The 26,217-nt window shown below is 41.9% G+C and overlaps 1 protein-coding gene across 1 annotated transcript in view; it reads right to left on the bottom strand.

Moving 5' to 3' along the window:
* Positions 1–3,874: 3,874 nt before the first annotated feature.
* LOC103814679 (unconventional myosin-X-like) overlaps positions 3,875–26,217 on the bottom strand; it is an 89,356-nt gene continuing 67,013 nt past the window's right edge. The window contains exons 26-41 of the mRNA XM_030241521.2: positions 25,255–25,378; positions 24,531–24,774; positions 23,621–23,716; positions 21,904–21,997; positions 20,416–20,471; positions 18,649–18,791; positions 17,120–17,314; positions 15,308–15,465; positions 14,016–14,139; positions 11,959–12,256; positions 10,634–10,841; positions 9,756–9,892; positions 9,467–9,590; positions 7,674–8,123; positions 6,694–6,885; positions 3,875–6,138 (exon numbers count right to left, since the gene is read on the bottom strand). Of these exons, the coding sequence (XP_030097381.2) occupies positions 6,025–6,138; positions 6,694–6,885; positions 7,674–8,123; positions 9,467–9,590; positions 9,756–9,892; positions 10,634–10,841; positions 11,959–12,256; positions 14,016–14,139; positions 15,308–15,465; positions 17,120–17,314; positions 18,649–18,791; positions 20,416–20,471; positions 21,904–21,997; positions 23,621–23,716; positions 24,531–24,774; positions 25,255–25,378 (2,757 nt within the window). The 3' untranslated portion in view covers positions 3,875–6,024. The remainder of the gene's footprint in view (positions 6,139–6,693; positions 6,886–7,673; positions 8,124–9,466; positions 9,591–9,755; positions 9,893–10,633; positions 10,842–11,958; positions 12,257–14,015; positions 14,140–15,307; positions 15,466–17,119; positions 17,315–18,648; positions 18,792–20,415; positions 20,472–21,903; positions 21,998–23,620; positions 23,717–24,530; positions 24,775–25,254; positions 25,379–26,217) is intronic.

The raw sequence follows: 26,217 nt of genomic DNA, 5'->3' as shown, positions 1-26,217 counted from the left end.
GTTGCTTTGGACATATGTTATACATGTAAACATTTTTGAAAGGAGTAAGTAAACTTCATGGCCTGCTAGTGATTTTTTTGGTTTTGGTGTGGCTGCAAATAAATTAAGACCAAACATTACAATTTTTGTTGCCACAAGTTGGAACTACTATCTGGGCCCTTCATGCATCTGCTGTTGCTGTGTGTGTGGAGCACAGTGGGATATATAACACCCAGGTTTCTAAAAGTTAGTCAAATTCATTCTGTTGTCAAGAAGTACATAAAGTTCTTATCGACCAAATTGAACAGACACAGCACAGTTTTAAAGCAAGACCTATGAGTAATATTGAAGAACTGAGCTTAGGAAAAACAGATTCCTTACTGCAGAAAAAAATTCAGTTGTCACTCTAATGGACCTTTCCCATTTAGTTCTGAGTTTTACGATGAGAGTTGACAAAGAACTAGAGGGAATATTCTGTTAAAAGCAAATTAACTTGCAAATGGTGCATTGTTTAAATGCCCTTATAAAGTACTGTCATCTTGGGTATATTCTTTGTGACTAAACCACAGCAATGGTATTTGCACACTGAAAATTCCTGCACACTCTATTGCAATATCTGTCAGTAACTAAGATATTTTTACAGATTTGTGGGGGTAGGGGAGGATACCAGATGAGGTTTTATCATGACACAGTACTGCAACACGGACTGTAAGTCCTGATGGATTTTACTTACCAATGCAGAAGGGACTATAATTACAAACAGTACAACAGTTCTTTGGTTTACTACTTTTCATCATAAATAGAGTAATTTGCTCCAAGGTGACTTTTTAAAAAGTGGATTGCGGCAATACAAAATAATTATTTCAGAATGTGCTTCTTAATTATACTGGCCTCTTATGCATTCTTTGCTAGAAGAAATGAGAACAGAGATCTTTTTCTGCACGCTGTGTCTTGGGACACTCATACAGATAGTAAGAGTACTGCTCCTGCTTTCTATAGAACTTCTCTTTTCAAATGTCATGTGTCATATGCCCTTTAAGGAGACTTTTCAGAGCAGATAATTGTACAAAACCATGGTGCTTTCACTTGGTTAAAGCTAACAGGCCTTATATGCATATCCGAATTAAACTTACAAAGTAGTGGGTTGAGATGGTTTTCAAATATGCATGATTGAATGTCATCACCATTAGCAACTGCACTTTCATTGAAATGTCTTTTTTTTTCATAAACATAATCTGGGTATTTGAAGAGTGTCTTGTGTTCAATGAGTGTGAATTATAAATAGGTGTGGATAATGGGAAGTCACATTTGCCCACGGCTTGCATCGTGAGCTGCTTTGAGGAAAGACTGGGTTTCTGAAATTCCATCTTTCGTTTTCTCCTGTGGACACCATTCTTCTTTGTACCTCTCCTGTCTCACACCTGCTTTGCAGCACTGACCATTAGGGCACCAGATGGAGAACACACCACCGTAGACACAAGATCCATGCAGGCAGCCTTACACTACCACAAGCTGCCAGGAAAGGGGATCAGAAAGCACCACTTCCTCTACAAAGCAGCAGCCCCAAGGCTGAAACATGAGGGATGAGCACTGCCAACAGCCCCACAGCACTGCTATGGGCTGCAGGGAAAGGGCTGCAGCAGTCACTGCGGACAGCTGGAACATCCTGTAGCAGCAAGACACCACAGTCTTGGCAGGTGGGTCTGTCCCCCTCCTCTGCAAGCAAGAAAGCTGAGAGCAGCTTTCTTGAGTCTGGCCTGAGTATTATGACACAACAACGGGGAGTTTGCTGTGGACAACAGCCACTTCTCGCTTCTTCCAGCCCCAAGGAACTCCCTACACACCTTCTTCAACCAGGGTATCTCTTCCCATGCAGATGCAGTGCCTTTGTATCCCACATCAGGCAGCTGCCTAGCCTTCAACCTCACACAGCAGCAGGAGAAGGGAACAAGACAGGTAAGTTGCTCCTAATGATGTGTGTGCCGCATTAATGGCCCTGCAAAAACTATGCCCAGTGTCTAACCCAGAACAGAGCCAACTGAGTTTATCTTTTTAGACTGTCACTATGACAGTCACTCAAGATTTGTAAGTATTTGCTTTCACAGGAAGAACTTGTTCGTATTGGTAATCCTGAGCCCTCACAGCATTTTGGGGAAGGCCTGGGGGCCAGTGCCTGAGTGCTGTGAGGGGCCCCAGATGTGTGTGTCCCTGAGTGCAGTGTGGGAAGGAGGTGGAGCAGGGCTCAGGAACACCACAGCTCTGTTCTGTGACAGTGCTGGGTAGCAGACATCTGGCAGGAACCAGGAATCAAGCACCTGACTGCTTTGCTCTGGACTGCATACAGACCTGAGCAGGATTGTGGAATCTGGGTGCTCCATCCCTCCCAGCTGGGTGTCACAGCCGTGCTGGAGCAGCGCTGAGCTGGCACTGGGGTAAGTGACTGTCCTTGGCCATCCGACTACCGGCTGCTGACCGGGGAGTGGGGCCAAGGTGTATCCCAGCTGTGCATTAGGAATCCCTGCTCGAAAAAAGTAGCCAAGAGCCTGCCAAATTTGCATCCTACTGATTTAGGAGTTCATATTTTACAGAGGGGACTGGAATTCTTGTGTGAGATTTGCTTGAAGGCCCAAGGGGAGCATGTTACTTTGAAGCAAATGCACAGGGTAATAGAATACACAGCCTACACAGGGAGAGGCTGTGTGTTTTAAAACCAGGTACAAATAAATGTTTTAATTTTACTGCCAATAATAACTAGACACATGACTTTGTGAAACAACTTACCTGAGGCAGTATCTTTGTGTATAAGCCATTTGGTGTTTATGATGTAGGTGCTGATTATAAATTGTCTAGAAACTAGTTAATATAAAATAAACCAAGCATTCAAACTTGAATTTACTATTACAGAAATACTTGGGTGGGGTCCCAGAGGGACTATGTCAACCTGAAAGGGTGATCAAACATTTAAAAAGGGAGTCAGAGAAGGCTTTTAGTTAGGTACCACTCTGGGTTGTTATTCACGGCTACCACTCAATAAATGCATTTGTGTGCATTGTTGTAGTCATACTGGACCTGCAGCAGTGCATGTTTGTCGTCTTTATAGAGATATATTAATGAAATAAGTGCAGTCTGAAATTCAACAGCTGCCCAGAAAGGAGACTGGCTAGCTGGCAGTAAGCAGAGGCATTCCCAGCCTCAAATAAAGATCTGGAAAAATCTATGCAAGGGGATAAAGATGGAGAACAAAGAATCTGTGAACAGTTGGAAGCGATACTGTATAGACTCGTCTCCGGGGTCCCAAGGCTCTCAGAGCATCTGACCAAGGTGTAAAGGGGAGCATAATGATGGGGATTATGCATCACTGCTTGGATTCCATACCAGTGTATAGATTGAGGGAACTTTTGTCTGCTAGTGGGATGGTCTGTATGTGTTGCTGAGAGCTCAGCTGCTACCAGTCTCAATTTACTTCAGTGACACACGCTTTTAGGTGAGTATCATAGCCAGGCCATGCACTTGTGTGGGAAATGCAAACTGGCAGCTTATGTGAGCCAGAAGTGATTTTCTGTTATTAGTGACTTTAGAGGTGCTGAAGAGAAGGTATGGAGCTGATGCCACAGATTGGGCCTTGGGAGACAATTTATTCCTTTCTCAGCTGTCTCAGAACCAGTGGGACATCTCCCACTGAGCAAGGGTGTGACAGCCCCAGAGAGAAAAGCAGAAGTTGGAAACAAACGTTCCTCACTGTAGCAGCAGACTATTTTCTATTGCCCCCAAAACTTGCTTCGCTGTTGTATCCTCATGCTGATGATGCCTGCTTTTCACTTGCACATTCCAAGTGTTAAGCTCTAAGTAAACCCCTTAACATTGGCACACAATGCCTGTAAGTGAATACAGCCTGTGCAATCCAATAATTTATTAAACTTTCATCTTGTAAAGCCAGTTACAAATTAAAAAAGACAGAAGAAAGAATTCTATAATAGAAATGAGCAAAATTACAACAAATAGTAGTGGGAGTTATGTTTCAAGTGGGTTCAAGCTGCCTGCAGCAACCCAAGAGCCAGAACACAGAGCTAGTGCAGAGTAGGACATGGATAATCAAGCCTAGTCTGATACATCAGAGATTAAGCCAGTGTATGCAGTGTATACAAAGTGTTGCTTCTCATGTGGCCTCTGCATTCCTGTTCTCTCCCACCTGTGACCTGGTCATCTTTTAATTCCTTGTGACAACAAGGGGGTGTTTGTGGGCTCCATCAATGATGCTATTTAAGACCAAACTCCAGTTGAAGGGATGATGCAAGCAGAGTCCACCCTCCTCGGCTGATGGTGAAACAAGTGCACGGTGTGGTTGCACACGCTGCAGTGCAGTGGAAATGAGAGAGGAGTAGGGGTTATGTACAGTATTTCTCATACTGTCACCCTCAAAACTAGTGCTCTGCAACACAGTATTAGTAATATTGGCACAATTTGATGAATTGGAATGGAACCTGTTGCATACTGACTCCTACTTTTCTAAGCAATTTCTGTTCCATAGCTAACAGGCCTTAGCTGCTGCTACTTCAGGAATGGAGACAGCCAATTTTAAATGTGGAAGAAGGCCCACATTACCTACAGCTCTGCAATTTCACGGGCCTTTTGCATTCTGGGATCCCAAGACTAGACAAGGGTCATGGAAAATGGCTCACCACCAGATTTCTTCTTTGTTAATGCAACTAATTTATGATGGGGCTGATACTGAATATTGTTTTAAACAAATTAACTTTCTGAAGCCAAAAGACTGAAGATGACTGTCTTTCATGGAGAAGGAAAAATTTCTGCTTCTTCAAATGGCAGGTAGCTATAAAAACCTCCAAGAAGCAGTTGTTTTGGCAAAACAGAATTGTTTTCAAGTTCTGCCGAGGACTAAGGACCTAGAGGAGACTGGAAGGGGATCTGGGAATTCAGTGATGTGAGCAGTTCTTGACAAAAGTTGGGGAGGATGAAGGATTCGGCATTTGCTTACTGCAGTAAAGTGGAAGTAAAAATCTTACTTGTAACAATTTATCTAGGCACCTATTTAATCAGTAGGGAACAGTTCACTTAAAACTAAGTTCAGGGACCCCAGTCACCCTAAAGTCCCCCCTAAAGAAAGAAGGATCTTAATGCAATCAAGCTGCCCACTATAAATCTCTAACTACCTGGAGTTTGTGAAGAGCAACTCTTCTGGAAATGCTCCTAAAACCATCTCCCCTTATGGGCTGTACAGGAGAACAGTAGTCATTATTTTTTATACAAGAGGTCCTGCTTGCAGTGGGACCACTATTTCAGTGGTGACAGTCCCAGAGGTTTTCTCCTGGACTGGAGTATTTAATAGTTTAACTGAAAGTGCCACTTTTTACAGTCGTGTACCTGTGAACTTTTATTGGAAGGTAAAAAACCACCCTGGGTGTTTTATTTGTTTCTTTGTTTAATGCTCTCTCAAGTAGGGTTTGACCTCTCTGTTGAACCACTTGGCTTCAATTATACAAAGGCTTTTTCTTTTAAGACCAGATCAGATCATTAGTATATCCTGAAAAAAAAAAAAAAAAACCAAACCAAACCCACAGTGATTTATATTTTAGATTTGTTTGCAAAATAAATAAATATTCTTTCAGCAGACCATGCTGCGATCATATGATCCCAGATGTCTGCATGTTCAAAATTCTTAAGGAAGCTTAAGTCTGTCTCCTGTCCTGCAGAAATGATCCTTGTAAATTTTTCTGCCAGTATGACAGGTGATAGTGAAAGCAGCAGAAAGGACACGGAGGAGGAGGAGGATGCTTCTGACTTTGCTTCTTTAAGGTACATTGCTCATCAAACAAGCAAGGGGAAAACAAGTTTTGGGTCATTAGTATTTCACAACAGTTGTAACTGTTTCATGTCTTTTGGCAGAGGTGCAAATCCTATGGTACTGTAGATGTCACTTCAGGTTTTAAATACAGTAGTCAGTTGAATTCTTAAAAAACATCTTTGCTACACTTGTGCTGGCAAGTTGCAGATACCCATGACTAAACTAGTGCCAGTTCATCTGTATCACCTAGTCCAGATGCTTGCATGACTGTCCACACTGGTGGCTGATTTGACACTGCAGCGTTTCTTCACGATCATGTTGATGTATGCTTTCATGATCTTTATTATCTCACCCACCTGGGGAGAGAACACAGCACACACCATAAGGACTTTGAAAACCTCAGTGCACTGAGGCATACAGGACATTTTGCTGAGATTCCCCTTCTCCAAAGCCATGAGACAATCAATTTTGCATGTAGTCAATACTAAATGTGAACATGACAGTAAGAAGAGAAAGGCTTGACAAGTTTGTACTCTGATGTAGCAATACTTTAAAATATTTTTAGCTCAAAGAAAAGCAACTTCCATTCTACTAAATCTTTTTTTTTCAAGTGTGTGAAACTCCCCATTCATCTACTGGAAAGGAATGAAAAAAAAAAAACCAGACAAACTGAAGAGCACCCAGAACTGGAAACTCTTGATGCACTGGAATACCAATCAACTTCCTTCACTTTCTAACCAGCCTATTTTTTTTTTTTTATCCCTGTATTCAAGAAGAGGTACCATGCCCTTTAGGCTTAAGCTCCCTTCATGTTTTTCCCTTGACTGTGTAGTCCATTAGTCAAGAGTTCTTGCACAGAAACGTGTCTATTCCTTGAAGTTTAATTGAAGTGGCTGTGTACTTTCACGTACCTGGGAGGTTTCAAAGAACATTTCTCTCTCATCCACAGTAATTTTGAAGGTGTTGGGCTGTGGTGCTCCAAAGAAAACTATGTGCTCATACTGGAAAGTTTCCAGTGGTTTAGGATCCCCTCGTTTGTAGACAGACACATTCTCTGTGCTGACACCAAGCCAGAGATCATTAGGGAATCCACCCTCCTTGCACTGCAGAAAGAGAAACACAACCTTTTGCATAAATGCAGTGGAGGATCACATAATTTTCCATTCAAGAAAAAGCCCTCTGTTTCCAGCTCTTATAGAACATTTCAATTCAATACACAAACCAGGGTACTTGCAGAATCTGTGCTGGAGGCACTTCTGCCGCAAAGATTTGGACGTGACACAGCTGTGAGTCAAATATTAGTTGAGTAATTAATAACTGCAGTAGGGAACAGCTCTCATCAGATTTTTAAGTGATGTAGCAAGTCAATATTCCACTTCTGATTTTACAGATAAAGCAGTGAGTAGTGAGTGCAAGCAACTTCCCAGGGTGATCCACCTTGGCAGCAGCAAAACTGACAGAAGTGAACTGTGGCCTCCTAGTGTAGCAGGCTGAGCACAGTGCTGTACACACCCCAGTCTGCCCAGGTTCTGTTTTACTGCTGCAGACCAGGACTGCACTTCTTGCTGGCAAGAACAGCAGAGCTTTGTTTTACTTTGACTTTCACTAGCAACCACTTTCTTAAACCCCCCTCTCCTCCCCCATTCCGCCATTGTGCAAACAAAGTGGGAATCCATTGTCTCCCTTCATTTACCAGGATGCTCTGCCTTGCTTGCTCTGTGCTCTCTGTGCCATAACTCTTGGGTATTGTGATACTGCAGGCTTTCTCTGAGATTACTAAGGCAAAATGTATCCAGTTCCCAAAATTCCCATCTGTTACACACACCTTTATCTGATCTCCAGACTGATACCTCTCCTCAGCTGTGGTTTTAGGAGTTTATTAATCACTCACCTCAACATCAAAGAGGGTTGACCCATAACCTGGCCACTCCTTTACAATGGACATGTATTTCACCATGGCCTGATGCTGAGACAGCCCCTGAAGCTTGGTCCATTTTTGTGCTATGCTTGCCCGAGCAGCTGAAAGCTCTTCTTTTACCCACATCTCCATCATCTGCTCCTCTTCTACCTTCTGCTTCTTTACAGACCCTGTCTTGAAGCTACGCTTCAATGTCCCTTCAAGGAAGCTGGTCCGTCTCCTCTCCAGAGTGTGACTGGTACTGCTGCTGCTCTTTGTTGAGTGCAGGATTTTGGATTTCAGCCTGTTTACTGGGTAGATTCCATCAAGGGTCCAGCTTATTTTGGAATAATCTCCATGAAGGTACTGCAGCCGCAGAGCTGCCAGACGCTGCAGAGTGTCCTCTGGTCCAGGAAAATGACCGGCTATGAGGCTTTCGTGAGCCTACAAAAAAAAGTCCCCCAAATTCATCAGAAAGCAAAAGCACAATTTATTCACATCTGGGTCCAAGTAGAGATTCCTGTCACATCTGCTGACCCCAGCAGGATAGACATAATCTAGGAGGTCGGAGCAGACATTGGACTATATTCAACACCATAGTAATATATAAAAAATTCAAGATTCTCAACCTCAGTTTCATTACACAAAAGCATCTCCCACCTTTTCCTCCTTTATCTGATGTTTCCACCAATCTTCTTGCTTCCCTTTGCCTGTTTTTCTGTGAAATCTATTAATGGGGCTTTTTGCACATCCATCTAATGTCTGGGTTACACCTACTCTCCTACTGTTACTTCTCTCTGCCAGTTAAAGCTGTGTAGAATGAAAGCCTTATCAAGAGGGAGTTTGGTACAACTGAGGTTCCACAGAGCACCACGTGCTCCTGTTTTCTAGACATTCTCTAGCTAACAATGCTTGATGTTCATTTCGAGAATGGAACCATCATCTGAGTGATGTGCATGCCATGCATTTGACTATCAGTGAGTTTCAGTCTTCATGACTGACTGCCATTAACACAGATTCAGTAATTTTCTATGATTTTCTGAGACAAGGTCAGTGTTCATTGAAGTAATACAGATGGGACAAACCACACAGCTGGGTGCTCCAGTTGGTTTAGTTTTACATCCCAGCTGCAAGGCTCTTCCATACCAGAGTGATCTCTGATCTTGCCAGTATCATTCCGCTATGGAGTACAGTGACTTAAAAAAGTAACAGACTACTCAGCAGATAAATGTTGTCAACTACATTCTCCTTTCCTCAACAATATTCTCCTTTCTCTTTTACTTTGTCTGCAGCACTCCTCTAGTGCCTCTCTGTTAATCGAAAGAAATTGCCCAAAAGATGGTTCTTAGTTCTGGTAACACTCCAAGTAACACCTCAAGGATATGATGTTCTTGCAAGATGATTTGCAGATAGATAAATAGATAGATGTTCCAGGTTTTTTAAAATTTATGTTCTGCAAGCAGCTACTTTTAATGATTCTCATAAATCATTACCCAAATTTCTCTGTCTTCTAAAATTAAGGACCAAGTTTTAAAAAAAATAAATTATTAGTGTTTCATTTTTTCAAAGCCTTTGCTAGCTTTTTTTGCCTTTGTTCTAATACTCTTCTTCCCTAGAAAATTTCATGGTCTACCTGCTTAGCAGATTCCAGGCAAAAATCCAATGCACTAAATTTTTTTGCTGTGACCAGAATTCCCACATCTAATGAAAGGTAAACCAGTTTTCTGTATCCTCTTGTGTGCTTTTGCCATCTTGGAAACCAAATCATTCTCCCAGAGTTTGCTTACCTGCTCAAACATGAAGGCAAATTCCACACCATCTTTGGGAACATTTTCAATATCCAAGAAGCAATAAAGCTTAAAATACAGTTGCCACTGTCCTTCCTCCTCTTCTTCTTCAGAACCAGCAAGTCTGTAAAATATACAAGAGAATGAGAAGGAGAAAAAACTAATAAGGAGAAGTACCGTGGTACTGGAATGTTCACAGTGCAAATCACAATTTGAAAGTAACCCTGGATTCTGAAATCCTGTGTTACATCCAGCTAGGAATTAAAGGTTTCATGAAGCATCCTTTTACCTCTCAAACTTGGCCAAGATATCAGCCACAATCACCCGACTCTCCACAGCACGGTCAACCTGCTGGTTGTGTTCAAAGAGTGCGAACATATTCCGGCTGTCCTCCATTGCCAGCCCTCGGATCAGCTTCTCAACCACCTACAAAATCAGACACATCACACAGAAGGCATCACTCCCCCTTTCACAATAAAGAATCAGTGCCTCTTCAGGACACCTATCTTTCATACATCTCCATCACATTTCTCCCTTAACTACCATGTTTTCAGATTAAAAAATTCTAACCCTAAAAGATTCCCTGCAATGAAGACATTACTTGTATTTGATCATCCTTGCTTTTCTTCTCTCAATCTTTTCAATCTTCCCTACTCTTTTGAGGATGGGGGAATTAGAATTCTGCACAAGATATATATACATATTCTGCACATAATGGATTCAGATGTCATTGTGACATTCTCAGTTCCTCTAGTAACAATGCCACTTTCTGCTCTGTTTAGCACTAATGTTTTCACAGACATGACTACTGCAACCTGGAATCCTGCTTCTGACCTGCTAATGATTAAGTTACTGGTGGAATAACCCTCTCAGAAGGATTCCATTATGAACTGGAATCTCTCCTTGTCCAGAAAAACTGTTTTTAGCAAGTTTCAGACAAAGGGCAGAACACCAGAAGTGTTTAAATTTTGCAACATAGTTTTCAAGTGATACTCTACAACCTGGCCTTGTAGAATAAGCTGAACTTTGCCCAAAGAAATAGCAAAAGAGTTGTCATTTAAAAAAATAATAAACATTTGGAAATAAAGGGGAAAGGGTGTCCCTTCAACAGACCCACTCTCCAGACACAGATGTGCTCACATCTGGTTAATCCTACTGATGCATTACCTCCCCAGCGCTGGTGTGGGAGTTGATGGTTATTTTGCAGGAGCCACCACCGTGGCAATACACTGTCGTGGTCATTTCCTCACGGGTAAGAAGAGCCTGTATTTCCTCCTGGGAGGGCACAAACTCCCTGGTCTTTGTTCTCTTCAGGGAATCACTTATGAACTGTGCATACCTATCTATTTCTGAGTCTGGAAAGAGATCTTTTACCCTAATTGTAAAGAGAAGGAAAAAAAAAATCCCATTACACAGTGAACAACACATTACCGTAGAAATGAGATTATTGCAAGTAAAGAGCTTGATAGAGATGCTGATGTCAAATGCAACCACACAAAAATCAGGCTTATTACCTAAACTATACAATCTGCTTTTACTAGTCATTTGAAAGTCACTTCAGTGGCATTTCTCAGCAATGTATGAAATAAGCAGTTCAAAGTTTCAGGAGTTTAGTGTCAGCTGAAGACAGCAGGATCGACAATCTCAATTTACAACACTGAGAATAAAAACTCTGAAATCAAATGGAAACTTTAAAATTTTTTCCTAATGTTTTTGGTTTGTTGTTTTGTTTGTTTTTTTTTTAATTTGCTGGCTGTGTTTGAGCCACTTCTATAGTATGTTTGAGAATTAAGAAGAAAGCAGATGCCTGTACATTGTTCTCTTCCCTCCAAGACCAGCAGGTCTAAGTACAGCATTATTTGCAACTCTAGTGATAAAACAATGAAATGGTTCCATGGAGTACCTGCATCTCTTAGACCCAGGCCAAAGATGTAGCTATTTGGTGTACTGACACAAAACTCATCTCACTCTTTCCTAGTTTGGAAGGAATCAAATAGATTTTACTGATCAAATAGATTTTATTGATCCTTCTCATCATTAGGAATGGAGCAAGGTTACACAGCTGCAGATCAGGCCCAGTGCAGACTGCCTTGTAAAGCTGCATTAGATGCTGAAGATTGTAGGGGGATACAGTATGGGTAAATGAAGGTGTACAGAAGGTAATCTCATCCCCCAAGGAGATAAGACCTCACCTTTCCTGCAGCTTGATAATGTCTATATGTACATCAGCAAGCAGCAGAGGTCATCAGCTGTAAATCCACTGCAACACAGTCTCATGGTATTCTGTTTGGGTAACTTACACAACAGATGGGTGGCAAGGGGGGGAATCTAAATACACAGAAAAGCTGGTGGTAAGAACTGGGCAAAGGTAGGAGGCTGGAACACCACAGGAAGATGTTTGCACAGCAAGAGGATGAGACAGGTAACTACAATCGGCAGTGGAAGATCAGCAGAACAAATGGAAACAAGCTGCAAACAAAAGAGACGTTCACCTTCGGAGGTGGAACTTGAGGTAGCGCAGGATCCCTCTGCTGGGCAGGAAAGTGCAGCTCATACAGGTCATCAGCTGCCAGTGGTGCAGGTTGCCAGTACTGTTGGGATGTGGCATGTGGTTGGTTTGCTTGATGAGCTGACAGTACACTTCATCACGGAGGGGCTTTAAATCATGGCAGGTCTGCAGGATGCCTTGGATAATGGGTATGGGGTCAGACACTGTCTCGATTTCCTGAAGGGAGTTAAAGATCTTCACTGCTTCATCCTGTAAGCTGCTGTAACCCTTCTCTTGTTGCACTGGGGAACAATCACAAAGATGACAAGAGGTGAGCATCTCCCTCGTTTTCTACTGGCCCAGCAGTACTACAGTCAACTCTACTCCTCTGTCATGGAAGAACAGCAACCTGAGCATTAGCACATGTCCTGAACTTTAAATTTATACTTGAAGTTCATTAATGCTTCCTCTCAAATTGTTCAAATGTAGTTTTAATTTGTATTTACCAACATCTGATTTGTCACCACTCCCAATCCGTTTTCGGACATACTGCACAGAAAAGCAGAGTAATACTTTTAAGGAAAATGAACACTGAAATCTAGTTCAGGCTTAAGAGTCTACAACCAAAGTAATGGAATATGGCCACTGAAGCCTGGCTTGTGTAATTCCAAAATTCTGTATTGTGCCTGTATTAGCTTTGACCTCTGGGCCAACATAGAACTTAAGAAAACTGATCTACCACAAATGCATCTTATATCTATTGTTTAGATTTAAAATGCCTAGACCAAAACTTGAGCTTTTTGAGCACCTAAACATCTGCTTTTTGAACTGTTCAGACATGTGTGAGACCATTCAGATGCAAGCTTGCATTCTCCTGTGCACATCTGTGAGGCTTTAGGTTCTTCTGAATCTCCTGTACAGCTACTGCTTCCCCAGTGGTCACGTATGAACTGTAGAGTACAATGACACAGCTCTAAAAAGTCAGTTCCACAATGTAAGTGCTTGCTCTGTATTTTTCCTGTATTTCAGATTTTATTTTTTCTGTGCTTTTAATCTGCCATGTAATTGGATCCTTATATTGTGACAGACCTAATATCCTTTCACTTTCTCTATGACAGTCTTCTGACCCTAAAAACATCATTTTGAGGCTGAAGAATCCAGCTCTCTATTTAGTCACTTAATTGTAGGCAAGTTCTTCTGTACCTTTGATCATCTTTGGGTAGGTTTTTAAATCTCCTATATCTTTGATGAGATGTAGAAGGCAAAACTGTCTCCTGAGCTCAAGATGCAGGTGCATGATACATATACAGCTGCACAAAGACTTTATTTTTCCTTTTCTAAGTTTTCAAAACCTTACATTAGCTGTTTTGTTTCTGTATTCACCACTAGAGTTGACATTTTCATAAAGCTATGTAGGAAAGTGAACATTTCATAAATGTTCACTTTCCTAAGCACAGCTAGATCACTACCTGTGTGGCAGACTGTTTTTCCCAATAAAGGCTTTGATTTAAATTAATTTCTTAAAAGATTGTGTGGCTCAGTCACTCCACATGAGACATTCTTCTATAGTTCTTCACCAGCTTTCAGTTTTAGTATGTCAAACAATCTGTAATCACCAACAAATCACTTTGGTTTATGGGGGCCCATTTCTCTAGCTCCTTCATGTTTCTGACACTTTTGATAAAAAGGTTCATTTAGGCTGGTTTTACAGCAGCTTCTGTAGAAAAACTACCCCACTGCCAGCTGCGAGATGTAATCCTGTTGTAGTATTTCCACTGGAGCCACTTGCAAGCCAGGATGACAGGCTGCATGTCCCCTGGCTGGATGATAAAACTATCTGCCCCCCTTTACCCTAAGATTCAGTGCTCCCATAAGAGGCAGTGAAAATGAACACAGTCCAGAGAGGAAAGGGACTGCTCCCTCCCTAAACCCTGTGGGCCACACTGCCCCAGACAGACCTCACCTGCACAGAGAGAGCTTACAGGCCCATTTTGTGGTGCTCAGGCTCCTCAGTGACCCTCAAAATGAGACTGGATTCTGTCACTTAGGTAAAATACTTACAGCTGACACTGACATCTCCATAGGGTAATGGGAGCAGTGGGGAATGCAAGGGGTGCTGGGTGTATCTTAAGATTGGGTTCCTCCTATACGTCTGTTCCACTACTTCAAAGTTTGTGCTGTTTTCCTGGAAAAAAAAAGGCAAGAAATCATTATCCTCAAATAGAGTCCTTTGCAGGATGGCCTTACACATTTAGGTTCAAGCTCAACCACCTTTTATAAATTTCTGGAGGTGCCTAGGGGGGACTAAGTGATCCAAGCATTAATCTGTATCTAAAAATTACCTTGTATGTTATTTCTGAAAATTAAACACAAGGACAGCCATGCTACATCATCCCACAGGTCACCAAGCACAGAATCTTGCCTTCAAGTGTGGCTTGCATAATATATGTGGCATGATCCCTCTCTCCTATGTCCTTCAAGCTTTCAACAGGACATGGTTAATGGACTTTCTGACCACAACAATTTTCGGTGTGTAATAATAGGCCTGTTCACTAATTGTCTGGTTGTGCTATATGTGTTTAAAGAATGAACAACCAAAATGCTCCATGGTGTTCAAAATCTGGGCCTGTCACTACCATACTCACTGGATCACACTCTTCTGCATTTTGTCCCAGACTTCTTCGTAATAATATATTATGTTCCATTTGTCCTTGAACCCTGAGCTGAAGTTTTCCATGGTTTTCTACAATCACTCCCAGCTCTTTCTTCCTAAATACAAACTATCTAATTGCATCTAGCTAAGAGTTCATCACAAACACATTTCTTCTGAAATTTGGTTTGCTGTGTCCTCTTAAGTGATTCTGGGTTTATTTGCCAAAGTTTCTGGCAAGTTTACTCTCAGAAATTACTCCTGTGGTACAATTTCCGCTATTTTGAAGGATATTATCTTTTCACCCTTTACTCTGATATTTAACCATCCAAGCCTAAGGTATGAAGAGAACTTCAGGGTTCATCAAAGTCAGATGGCTGGCAGGAATGGAATTTTTTGTATTTGTGTCTGAGGAATGCTTAGGAGCAGAGATTTGCAAATAGTGTAATCCAGTATGCAATTTTTAATTGCACAGATTTGTAGTCCAGACTTATGCAGATCAGCTAGAAAAATAAATTAATGTAATATTTCTTTTTTTGTTGTTGTTGTTGCACAGTTGTGTGAATTTATTTTTTTACCCTTTTCCATTTTCCCCTTAAGACAGTAACCCCATTTTTTGCGACATTCTCAGCAATGACTGGGTCAGGCCAGTGGTGGTCTGGCTGCTCCCAACTCAGGTGGGATTGAGCAGGCTGCCACCTACCCTGATGTCACGAATGAGTTGCTGTGTGGGTGTTTCTATGGGAACCTTGCTGTCGATGACCCCCTGAATGGCAGAGGCCCAGCGCATGGCTTCGTTCAGCAGCTTGGTGTACAGCCTGTAGGAGTGCTTCCGCCCGTGCACGATGATGTTCCAGTAGCCTGAGCACAAACAAAGGTGGAAACAAAGCTGGAAGGTGAAACTGGCTTCCATATTATGTAGCTGACTAGAGGTTAGCAAATGTGACATTCACCTACAAGAAGGGCCAGAAGGAGAATCTGGAGAACCACAGGTCTGTCAGGTCCTCGGAAGGCTATGGAGCAGATCCACTCTCAAGGAGAGCAATGGGGCTGGGCAAAGGTCTGGAGCACAAGTCCTGTGAGGACTTGTGGCTGAGGGAGCTGGGGGTGTTCAGCTTGGAGAAAAAAAAAAACTCAAGGGGGACCTTATTACTATTTACAACTACCTTGAAAGGAGGATGTAACCACCTGGGGGTCTGTCCCTTCTCACAGGTAGCAAGCAATAGGACAAGAGGAAAGGACTGCCAAAAGACTGTCCAGGGAAGTGGCTGAACCACCCCTGGAGGCATTTAAAAAATGCATAGATGTGGCACTTAGGTACATGGCTTAGTGGTGAACAATGACAGGCTAATGGTTGGACTTGATTATTAAGAGATCATTGATTCTCTTTTTGCCTGTAGCTTGTGGCTGATGTAAAACCCCTGCTGCTTTCATAGCAATATACAATGTGTTTGGTTAAAATCTACTAGGTAGACATTAATAACCCCATTGCCAAAACAGATTTATCAATAGGGAAGTCCCAGTCCAGATTTTGGTACAAAGACAGCTTTCCAAGATGGAAGTATCTTTCAGTGTAACCTGACTACCTGCCTGCCAACCAGGCAGCTCACTTTCACAGACAGCATTTGGACTACACCATCCTGTTAATCACTTGGAAAATGATCGCTCTACTCACAGCACCTAGTCAGATTGCCAAATCAACTCTTAGAACTTTTAAAAATATGTTTGACAACCTGAGAGAATGGGTCAAGGTGATACCAATTCTATCTGCTAAAGGCAGCTCTAGACATCTGTTGATACCAAAAATATGGACACTCTCTTATGAATTGAGCAGAATAAATTTCCTCTCAACTCACTTTACTAAATATTTCCAGCCCTTTTAAAAGGTATCCCAAACAACTCGAGTACTCAAATGTCCAATTTCAAGTCTTTTTCTAAGGTTCACAATCTTTGTATGGGGGATTCACTCTTTATCCCATAACCTGGGCTCCCTTCCTACTCCTAAGGCAAGCAATGGAGGATCATGCCAGATCCTGCCCTCTGTCATGTTGCACAGAAAGCAAACACAGGCCTTTGCTATCTTTTGTTTCTATCAAGTTGAGTGGTACCACATCCCTTACAGTGTACGGGATGGCTGCTATTTACCGGGTTAACGCTGACCCCAGAGGCAAATGTAGGTCATGCTACGAAGTGACAGTTCTGGAGATGTACTAATAATTACTGTCAACTACAGGAACTCACACCTGTTACCTTGCCTGGGGAACAGTGAGATAAGCAGTGGCTCTACTCAGTGAGAAACATCAGCACTGTGTACCTGTGTCAGGTGTGAGGCACTTACAGTCCTTTGCACACTTTGCAAATCTCTCTGTCTATGGGCACGTTCGCAGCCAGACAGAAAGCCTCAGGTGACATCAAGACTGCCTTCTAGCTATGCCACAGCACTGCAGCCCTACACCATCCCCTCTTCAGGAGCTGCACACCTGGAGTCTGCTCTTTACCACCTTCTCCCTCTCACCTGTGTCTTTGAAGACCCTCTCATCAGGCTGCACTACGGAGCAGAGGCTGTTGAGCACGAGCGTCCCGAGCTTGGCCGCCGTGCGCTCGGATGACTTGTAGTAGTCGAGGGCAGTGTTTGTCAGGACAAACCAGCGCTTCTTCATCTTCAGAGAGGACATCTTGTTGCTGCTCTGAACCTCCTTATGAAGCCAGCCTGGCACGGAAACACAAATATGTCATTACGTGCAAGATGCTCACATGGTCACGACAAATAATTTCACTGTCATAATAGATTTCTTGCCAAAAAAAAAAAAAAAAAAAAAAAAAAGAAATGAAGAAAATTCAATCCTTCAACAGAGAAAGATTACAGCCTGCATTGCTAAAGCTGTCAAAAAGATAATTTTCTATTCAGAGGTGTAAAAAGCAATGTCCACCCACAAGGCAAAATGCTCAGAAACAGTGGGACTGAACCAAGAGGCTCAGAAAAAACAAAAATATATCAATCTTCCTGAATATAGACTTTTATGTCTACTCTGCTGTTACAGAGACATCTTATTATGAAGAGCAGAGCATACTCTGCAAAGGATCATTTCTTTTTCTCTTTGACTAATGAACAATACCAGATAAAAGGAAGTGTTGACTTGCAATTAAGTATTTTGAAGTTAAGGTACTCGAACTGTTGTCTTATAGTCTCCTTTGTATCATTAAATCTCCTCGAAATTTTTAAGACTATGGTGGAAGGCTTTTGCCACATTTTGGTGACCCTTTTCTTCCTGCCCTTCTGCCTTGCCATGACCACTCCATGATATTTATTTCTTCATAGACATTTCTGGAAGATGCAAGGCAATTTGTTCATGCACTCGCTTTCCACAGACTGGATCAGGAGTGTCTTCATACATTTAAGATCGTGTGATGAGCTCAAAGTATAGAGGAAAGTTAAAAATATTTAAAACAAATGGATGAATATTTTGAATATGTGTGATCCCTACTCATGCTCTGCCATCTTCAACTAAGCTCTGACTAAGGAAGCAATTCAAACCTTTTTCTCAACCTTAGAGAACTTCTCTCATCTCACTTTGTCTACCATAACCAGGTTACCCAGTTTAGCTGAGAATAGCAGCAATCCCACAAAGGTCTCCCTCCTTTCCTCCTCCCTACATGACAGGTGTCAGAAGGAAATGAGCTGCCAACAAAAGCCACAGTGTCATGTTATAGTCCATCTAAGCCAGCTGCTCCTCATCAGCAGCCATGCTCCTTCCTATTTCCTGGTGGCATTTGCCAGACATGTTTAAATAGGCTAGAACTGTCATCAGAAAATGAAACATATGAAGCTTTCTTTTTTTTTCCACCTGGCAGGGAATTAGGTAAGACCCAAGGCTAGCACACATGTGACATGGTAAGCAGCAGGCAGGAAGGTAGAGGGGGGCAGAGAATGACAGTTTTTGGGGAACAGCTAAACCCTAGACTGAGTTAGCAACAATCAAGTCTCCCTGTCATATTATAAGCAGAAGATGAGTTTCACATGTAATTGCATGTATTTCCTTTCACCTCTCACAAGGAATTCCTGGCCATCCACCTTGGATTCGCCTTTGGGTTTCTGCAGCAGGGAGATCCAGTGATGCATTTCCTCAGGAGTGTCACTATTGCAGTGAATCACGCGATTGGCCGTGATGATCACAAAAGAATTCGGTCTGCCAGAAAACAAAAGCATTAAAATTAGTCATAACCACACAAATAACTCACAGCACACCCAATGTAATGCTTTTTACCTTCCCATAAACAGAAAGACTTTCTGAATACAAACTACAGAGGAGTGCAGAAATACTTAAGATCATCTCTTCTTCAGTTGCTCTGTCAACTGATGAATGCAGAGACCAGCTAAATGAAACTAAATATCTTTCAAAAGCTACTTCCAAAGACTAGAAAATATTAGTTAGCTAATAAGCAGCTTGGCTCATTAGCAACGGACTTTGACTGACTGGAGTGAACCAGTGCCTGCACCACTGGGCTGAGCTGGTACAACCATTCTCCTTGTACTTTTTAAAACCAGTGATGCAATAGCAAACACTGGTCTCAGTAAGATCAGCTGAAACATGTTTGAGATTAGTTTTACAAAGGATGTGCTGATCCTGACAAAACAGTTGCTCCTGGATGACTTTTTCCTCCTGCAACTGTATCTTACCAAAATAATATTCACAATTCTGTACAGAATTGATGCTTTACAGGCAAATAAAAAAGTAGAAGTATGACCAATTCCAAGAGGATATACTCATGAACATTTGAAAGCAAAAGAAGGTTTCTATGAGAAAACAGAGAAATTGAAAAGTAGAATGCAAGTATGAAGCAAAAGGTTCAATCAAGCTCTGTTAGAAAAATGCATAAACCTATGGAAGATAAAAATAACCTGCATAAAAATGTTAGTTGAGAATAAGCCTTCTCCTCAGAATTTGTTTAACATAGCTTCAAACGCTGATATTCCAGAAAAGCATACATCAGCACCCACAAATAGAAATTTTCACTGTTAAGCTTACTATTTGTTCCTAGCTTTCATGGGTTCACAGATTAATTACGAGGAGTACAGGCTGAGAACTGCCTAAAATGTTTTCATCAATGAAATCTTACTTCATTTCTGAAATGCATTTTCTAAACTACTAAAAACAAAGTCTTAGCAACCTGTGCCAGAGCCCAGAGCCCTGTGACCAGACGACAGAGATAAATAACTTAATAGCTAACATTTGACTTCAGCACTGTGGTGAGTATCTTTGCCCTGGCTGAACCTGTTAATATGTAGGAAATAATTAAATGTGAACACAAAGTGAGATGAAATGTCCCATCAACTCTTAATTGAAACTAAGTAAGTAAAGGTCTGTGCTCTGTTGCATTGCAAAGAAATCAAGAATAATACATATTTCTAAATTTCACAATGCTGTTTCTTTCCCCTAAATCTACAAAATTAAATCAAAATTAGTCTGTTGAAAAAATGGAAGCCCTGCTTTTGCTGGGCATATTTATTCGGTGCTAGTAGTAGATAAAACTATAATTTTCTGACATTGAGATTATACTGTTTTCACTTTTAGGAGCTGAAGTAGAAACTTTGATTCAAAGACAATACATGGATATACATACATATATGGACTTCATGCCTCCTAAGTAACATTAGCTGAAACAAGCTAAAGATTTCAGCTATGTTTCCTTGTTTGGAGAAAAAGATGTATGAGTTTAAACAAATAAAAACCCCAAAGGAAATCTAGACCTACACACAAAAATATTGTAGGGGGTTTTGGATTTAAGAGATTGTCATATTACTGTACCTACCTATCAGGATTGTCTGAGGCACAGACAGAATCAATAAGCCCAACATCCAGGGTTCCCTGTAGAGTGAAGAAGACACAGATCGCATTTCAAATTACAGGTATTCTCCTCTGTGAATATGATTGGAATAGAAACCATTCATCTGAATTACTTGCTGAAACCATTCATCTGAAAACTTGCTGAAGAATTTAACACACAAGAAAGGCACAAGAGAATCATCACTGCTCCTTAAACAGCACAAGATGTGCAAAATTCCTTTGAGGAAGGGAAACGAAATCATGCAAAAGGGCAAAAAAAGACGAACAAACACTCTGGAATGGAGATGCTATCAAAGGAAAAGGGATTGGAGAAAAAAAAAAAACTGGGAAATTTAGTGGCTACAAGAAAATGGACAGGGATTACATCAGGTGCAGTAGAAACAAAGGACCAAATCAGGACAAAACTGACCTCACAGATGGTGCAAGAGCAGGGGGAAAATCAAGGAGGGAGACACAACTTGGAGGGGAAGATATGAGGGACATGGCATGGATACTTGAAATAACACCAAAAAAACAAATTTAAATAAAAAGAAAAATCTTCTATAAGGAAAGCCATGGAAAGGCATGGCATGCCATCAGCTGCAGGGACATGCAACAGAGAATGCCAAAATCGATCCCTCTTGAAGGCCAAAACAGAAAGGAAGGACTTACAAACACTCTGGAATGGAGATGCTATCAAAGGGAAAGGGATTGGAGGGGAAAAAAAAAAAAAACCTGGGAAATTTAGTGACTACAAAAAAATGGACAGGGATTACATCAGGTGCAGTAGAAACAAAAAACCTCTTAGATGTTGCAAAAGCAGGGGAAAAATCAAGGAGGAAGACACAACTTGGAGGGGAAGATATGAGGGGCATGGCATGAATACTTTAGAAAAAGGGAAAAAAAAACCAAAATCTTCCCCAAGGTGAAAGCCATCAAAAGGCATGGCATGCCATCACTGGAAGGGACTTGTATCAAAGTATGCCCAATTGATCCCCGTTGAAATAGCAAGATTTTGTTTCCCTTCCCGAAAGGAAATTTCACAGGACTGAAGGTAAAACAGCTACAAGTTTCCAGAGCATATTATGAAGGTCTGAAATAACCCTGGCTATTATCTCGGTTCTGGGAAAATACATAAATACACCGTTTTTCCCAACTGCTATGCTCTGTGTGGAATAACTGTGACCCAGACTAATCCCATCCAAAGACATTTTATCTCTGTGAGGCAGCCTCCCTCATCTCCTCCAACTGAAAAATCTATCTGTGATCAAGCTGAGCAACCCACAAAAAGCACCATGCTCCCCACGGCTTACCCTCTTTGCTAACAGCTCTGCTGTTTCTTTATCATTACCAATGTCCAAGTTTCTTACACTGCTTAAGACGTACAGCACTGCATGTGCTAGAAAAACATGCACAAACAGTTAAACACAGAGAGCTCCAAGCATGCCCACAGGATGGTTACACAGTAACTCACCACAGCATTCTTTGGATTGGCCTGCTCATCCTGCATTTCCCTCAGCTGCTGTGCTGTAGCGCTGTGTACTCGGCTCAGAACATTAAACCAACCGCTGCCAAACAAAACAGAACCAGAGTTAAACTTTCAGTAGTGAAACTGGCTCGAGAACATGATCAAGGAACCTGGAAAGATTTCAGTGGGAAAATTTCTTCATTCACTATTTCCTGAATACTATGTCAAAATATTTCTTGGGCTGATCATACCAGATTCCAATGTCTTCCTTCCTCCTTACTTATCCATGAAAATTCTGTGCACGTTCTTCAACATACTGACAGCTGCTCCTGCAAAATCCAGTTTTCCACTTGTTAACCAAGGAACTCTTAAGTAGGCATGGCTTTACAGGGAGCCCATGTCAGCAGACTGAGAAGAGCATACAGCACTTGTAAAAATGGGGTTAGCTGGGAATCTTCCTGGACTAGAGTCCTAGAGACGCCTGGGAGCCTTCTTGATTAGTCCCTCTCTGATCTGCTAATAAACTTGAGAGTCATATGGCTGGCAATTAATCATGGGCTTGTTTATAAGTGAATCGGGAGTGAAGCTTTTTGTCTGCAAAAGGGCTTCTCTTACAGACTATCTGGAGGCTAATCGCTGCTGCAGAAAAAGCAGATTCTTATCTGCAGCTTCCAGTGAGATCAGCAAACATCCATACTTCATGGAGGGTTCTCAAACTGGATACTCTGCCACATCTGCTAATCTGCCCTTTGCTACTGCAAGTGCTGGTGCTTTCTTCTCCCTCAGAAGAGAGACTGATAGGACATAGTCAGAGGCCACATTTGGTTAACACTCATCCTAAGAATTCTGCAGTGTTATCTTAGGGCATGCTTACTGCAGCTGTGGAAGTTCTGGGTTAAGTTACTGCTCCTTCCACCACTGCTCCTTACAGTTGCCCTTTCTTGTCCATGTGGCTGTTCTTCAGTCTATTTCTGTTAAACTGTATCCAAGCACCTTCTCCCTTTCTCTCCTACACCAAAATAATAATAAACCCTAAATGACTTCACAGAACTAGTAGATCAGAGAAACAGTTACACTGTCAGGGCTGAGAGAGCAAAAGCCTTGGTAAAAGTGGGAAGACACGAGTGGCTGGGGACAGTAACCTCTTAACTTGGCTTTGCACAGCCAGGACAGGTTGTCCAACCTGCCCTTAAACAACTGATTCCCACTGTCTGGCCAGGATGCCAAGAAGGAAGGACATGAGTCACTTGTTTGCTTTGCACTGGGAAGATTTTATCAGATGACACTACAGACTCTGATAAGCTGCAGCCTTTTTCTGTCTCCTGGATAAAACCCAGCTGCTCTCGCAATCATTTACAGACAACATGAATAGACTTTTTGTTTGATTCAAGATTCCATTAAATAAATAAATCAGCTATTAGATGTTCCAGTTTATATTAAGGTTTGTGTGTCTGCTGAAGTAGCTCTTGAATTCCACATGCTAACAGCCACATGAGAAGCTGGCAGTCCTGTGACTGCCAGACTGAACCACAACCTTGGTAGCTGTAACATCAAGTCCCCAAAGTAGGTGTGATGCATCCCAGGAAGCACGAACTAACACTCTGGAACAAATCCCCCCTTTTCTCCAGTAAAAGAGAATTGATTATGTTTCTCAAACTCTCCCATGAGTAGCTGGGTCAGGCCCTCACTGAATGAACAAACCTAACAAAACTCCCTGCTGTACCTGGCATCTTCTGGTGACTCTGCAACAATGTGGTAAACTCGGTCTTCTGTCACAATGTCCAAGGCATTCTCCTTTTCATGAATATCCACAATCTCTCTGGAACACAAGAAAGCACAAGAGCCAAAGCTAAAAACCTTTCCCAGGCCTGAATTCCATCCGGTCGATTCTTTCTCATCATACCCTTCACAACACAGAAGGGAAATCACTGGCTCAGACTCCTTGTAACTCTGACAGAAATACAAAATTCCGCCAATACGCATCAAAATGTTTAAAAAGATCTGTACAGTTAAAAACCAAAGCTTAAGGCATTATATAGATTTTCAAGACACCAACAGACTAAATGGAAGAAGAGATAACAGGGAAGCTGATATAGAGGTCTGTTTACAAAGTCAGGTGTGCCACTCTTTTTAGCACTTTACAGGTCTGCATAAAGCTAATAGGTGACCAGTCTGTCCTTTCTTACAGCGGGAGCTGAGGAATTGACTATGGCAGCAGAAAGAGCATTCAGGACTCACAAAAGGCACAGTACATGCTGCCAAATTCAAATCCCGCTGTGAGCTTCATAATACCTCCGCGAAATGCCTGGAGAAGCCAGAAAACAGATGGAGTCTGGGCAGGAAAGAACGCATGGGGTATGTACTTAATTAGCCCCTCCTGGTCTGGCTCCATCCATGGCTTGGAAAGAGCTTCTGCTGGATTATGAAAGGCAAGACTGGGAAAAGAACTATCAAGTAATTGCAGACTCCCTCCAGAGTAAAACTAGATGCTGTAATTGCCTTTTCTTTCCTTTGTTTCTGATTCTCCAAGCACCATGGGAGATACACAGGCCAATGAACAGCAGCACTGGACCCTTCATTACTGATTTAGAGAGTGAATACTAGGGATCAAAGGGATTTCTTTTTGCACTCACTTTGCCCTTCTGATATCAATAGTCCCCTTCAGCTTCTCCTCACTGTCATTCTCGAAGTACATCAGCTTGGACTCCCGAAGCACAAACCAGCGGCGCTTCCAGTTGCGGCGTGACAGGGTTGACATTCCTCCACCTTTTTTGTAGAGCCAGCCTGACTTGAGCGCCTCCTGCTTGGTGCGGAACCACATGAAGGCCTCGTTCTTCAGGACACACCAGCGCCGCCGCCACGGGTTCATGAGACCTCCTGCAAAAGCGAGGCAGCAAAACTTCAGCAGACACACAACAGGGGCCATGCTTCCATTCCGAGCCTGCTCCCAGGCAGGAATAGCTGCCACTTTGGTTCCTACTTCAAAAAATGGAACTGAAGGAGAGAAACAAAGTTGTGCCTAATTTCAAACATAGAAAAAACCAGAACATAACTAGTGAAACAAAAGCAAAATATAGAAATACATGCACTACTCAAGTATTTTTGTTCTGACTTCAGTTTCGTAGCTGAGAATGAATCATTTAAGCCCATAGCAAGTAAGCACAATGAAGTCTCAGTGGCAAAGATATCTCTGACACCCAGCTATCTCTTTATTTGTTTTTTTAAATAAAAGAAGAAGAAATAAAAAGGAGAATAAACTGAGAACTTAGAGCAAATAAAGATGATAATTCTGGACAAACAGAATTATCCAGGTTTCCTGGATCCCATCCATCCATGGTTTTGGCAAAATCCACTTACCTTTCATGTAGAGATAACTGTGAAAATAGGGCGGACCTGAACCATTGAAGAGAGTGATTCGACCATTACAAAACTCTTCATCTGTATCAATGTAAACATCCACTTCTTCCTCACTCTCCAGAAACTAAAGAAAAAAGAAGAGATATAGGCTACCTGAGTTCTCCTGGTTGCAGGAGGACTGGAGCAGTTAACAGGGTTAGAGAAGTCACATGATCAGAAGGTGCCAAACCACACATAGTCCCTTTGCAATAAAGGCACTACAGTAAAAGTAGAGGCTTGACAGCTTATCCATTAATGCCTAAAGCAAGAGCATGGAATGTTCATACCTGAAAGGAGAGCAGTGGACATGCCTAGAAAGCTCCAGTTCCCTGCAGTAACAGAACTTCCCGTTTTTAAGGCACAGCCCACCTTGCAAAATCTAATTTGATGGGATTAAGAGAGAATTTTTCACTTTGGAGAAGTTTTCTGATTTTTCAGGCAGAAAGGCCACAATGCCAGACAAGACGGAACAGTGATTTAACCCCAGAAAGGAAATTACTTGCTCTGGGTTGATTAAGAAAAAAAGCACAGTCCAGGATAACTGAACCCTAAAAACATCATTCTGAATTACTGAAATAATAGTACTGAATTTACTCATCTCTGTTCTCCAATTAGATAAAGGCCCTCAGCCCTAAGAAAGTATTTCACACACAAAATAACATCCTTTACCTTAAACACAATTTCCTTCAATTTGCCTTATTAACTGAGTACTAATGAAGGCAGTTCCTTAGACCTTTTCCTTCCTCAAATGTATGTTGCTTCTTTTGATTTTTCCCTTCTGTCTTCTCTCTGTGACCCTCTTTTGTCTCATCCCTGGTCCCCTCATTCATTCCCTCCCTTGGCATTAAGTTTCAAAAACCAGGTAATCTTGGAACAGCAGCTACTGATGGGATCTTGACTCGGCTGTGCTTGTCACTTCCTGTG

Source organism: Serinus canaria, chromosome 7 (genome assembly GCF_022539315.1).
Source record: "Serinus canaria isolate serCan28SL12 chromosome 7, serCan2020, whole genome shotgun sequence".
NCBI lineage: Eukaryota > Metazoa > Chordata > Aves > Passeriformes > Fringillidae > Serinus > Serinus canaria.
This window is presented reverse-complemented; position numbering and strand designations above follow the sequence as displayed.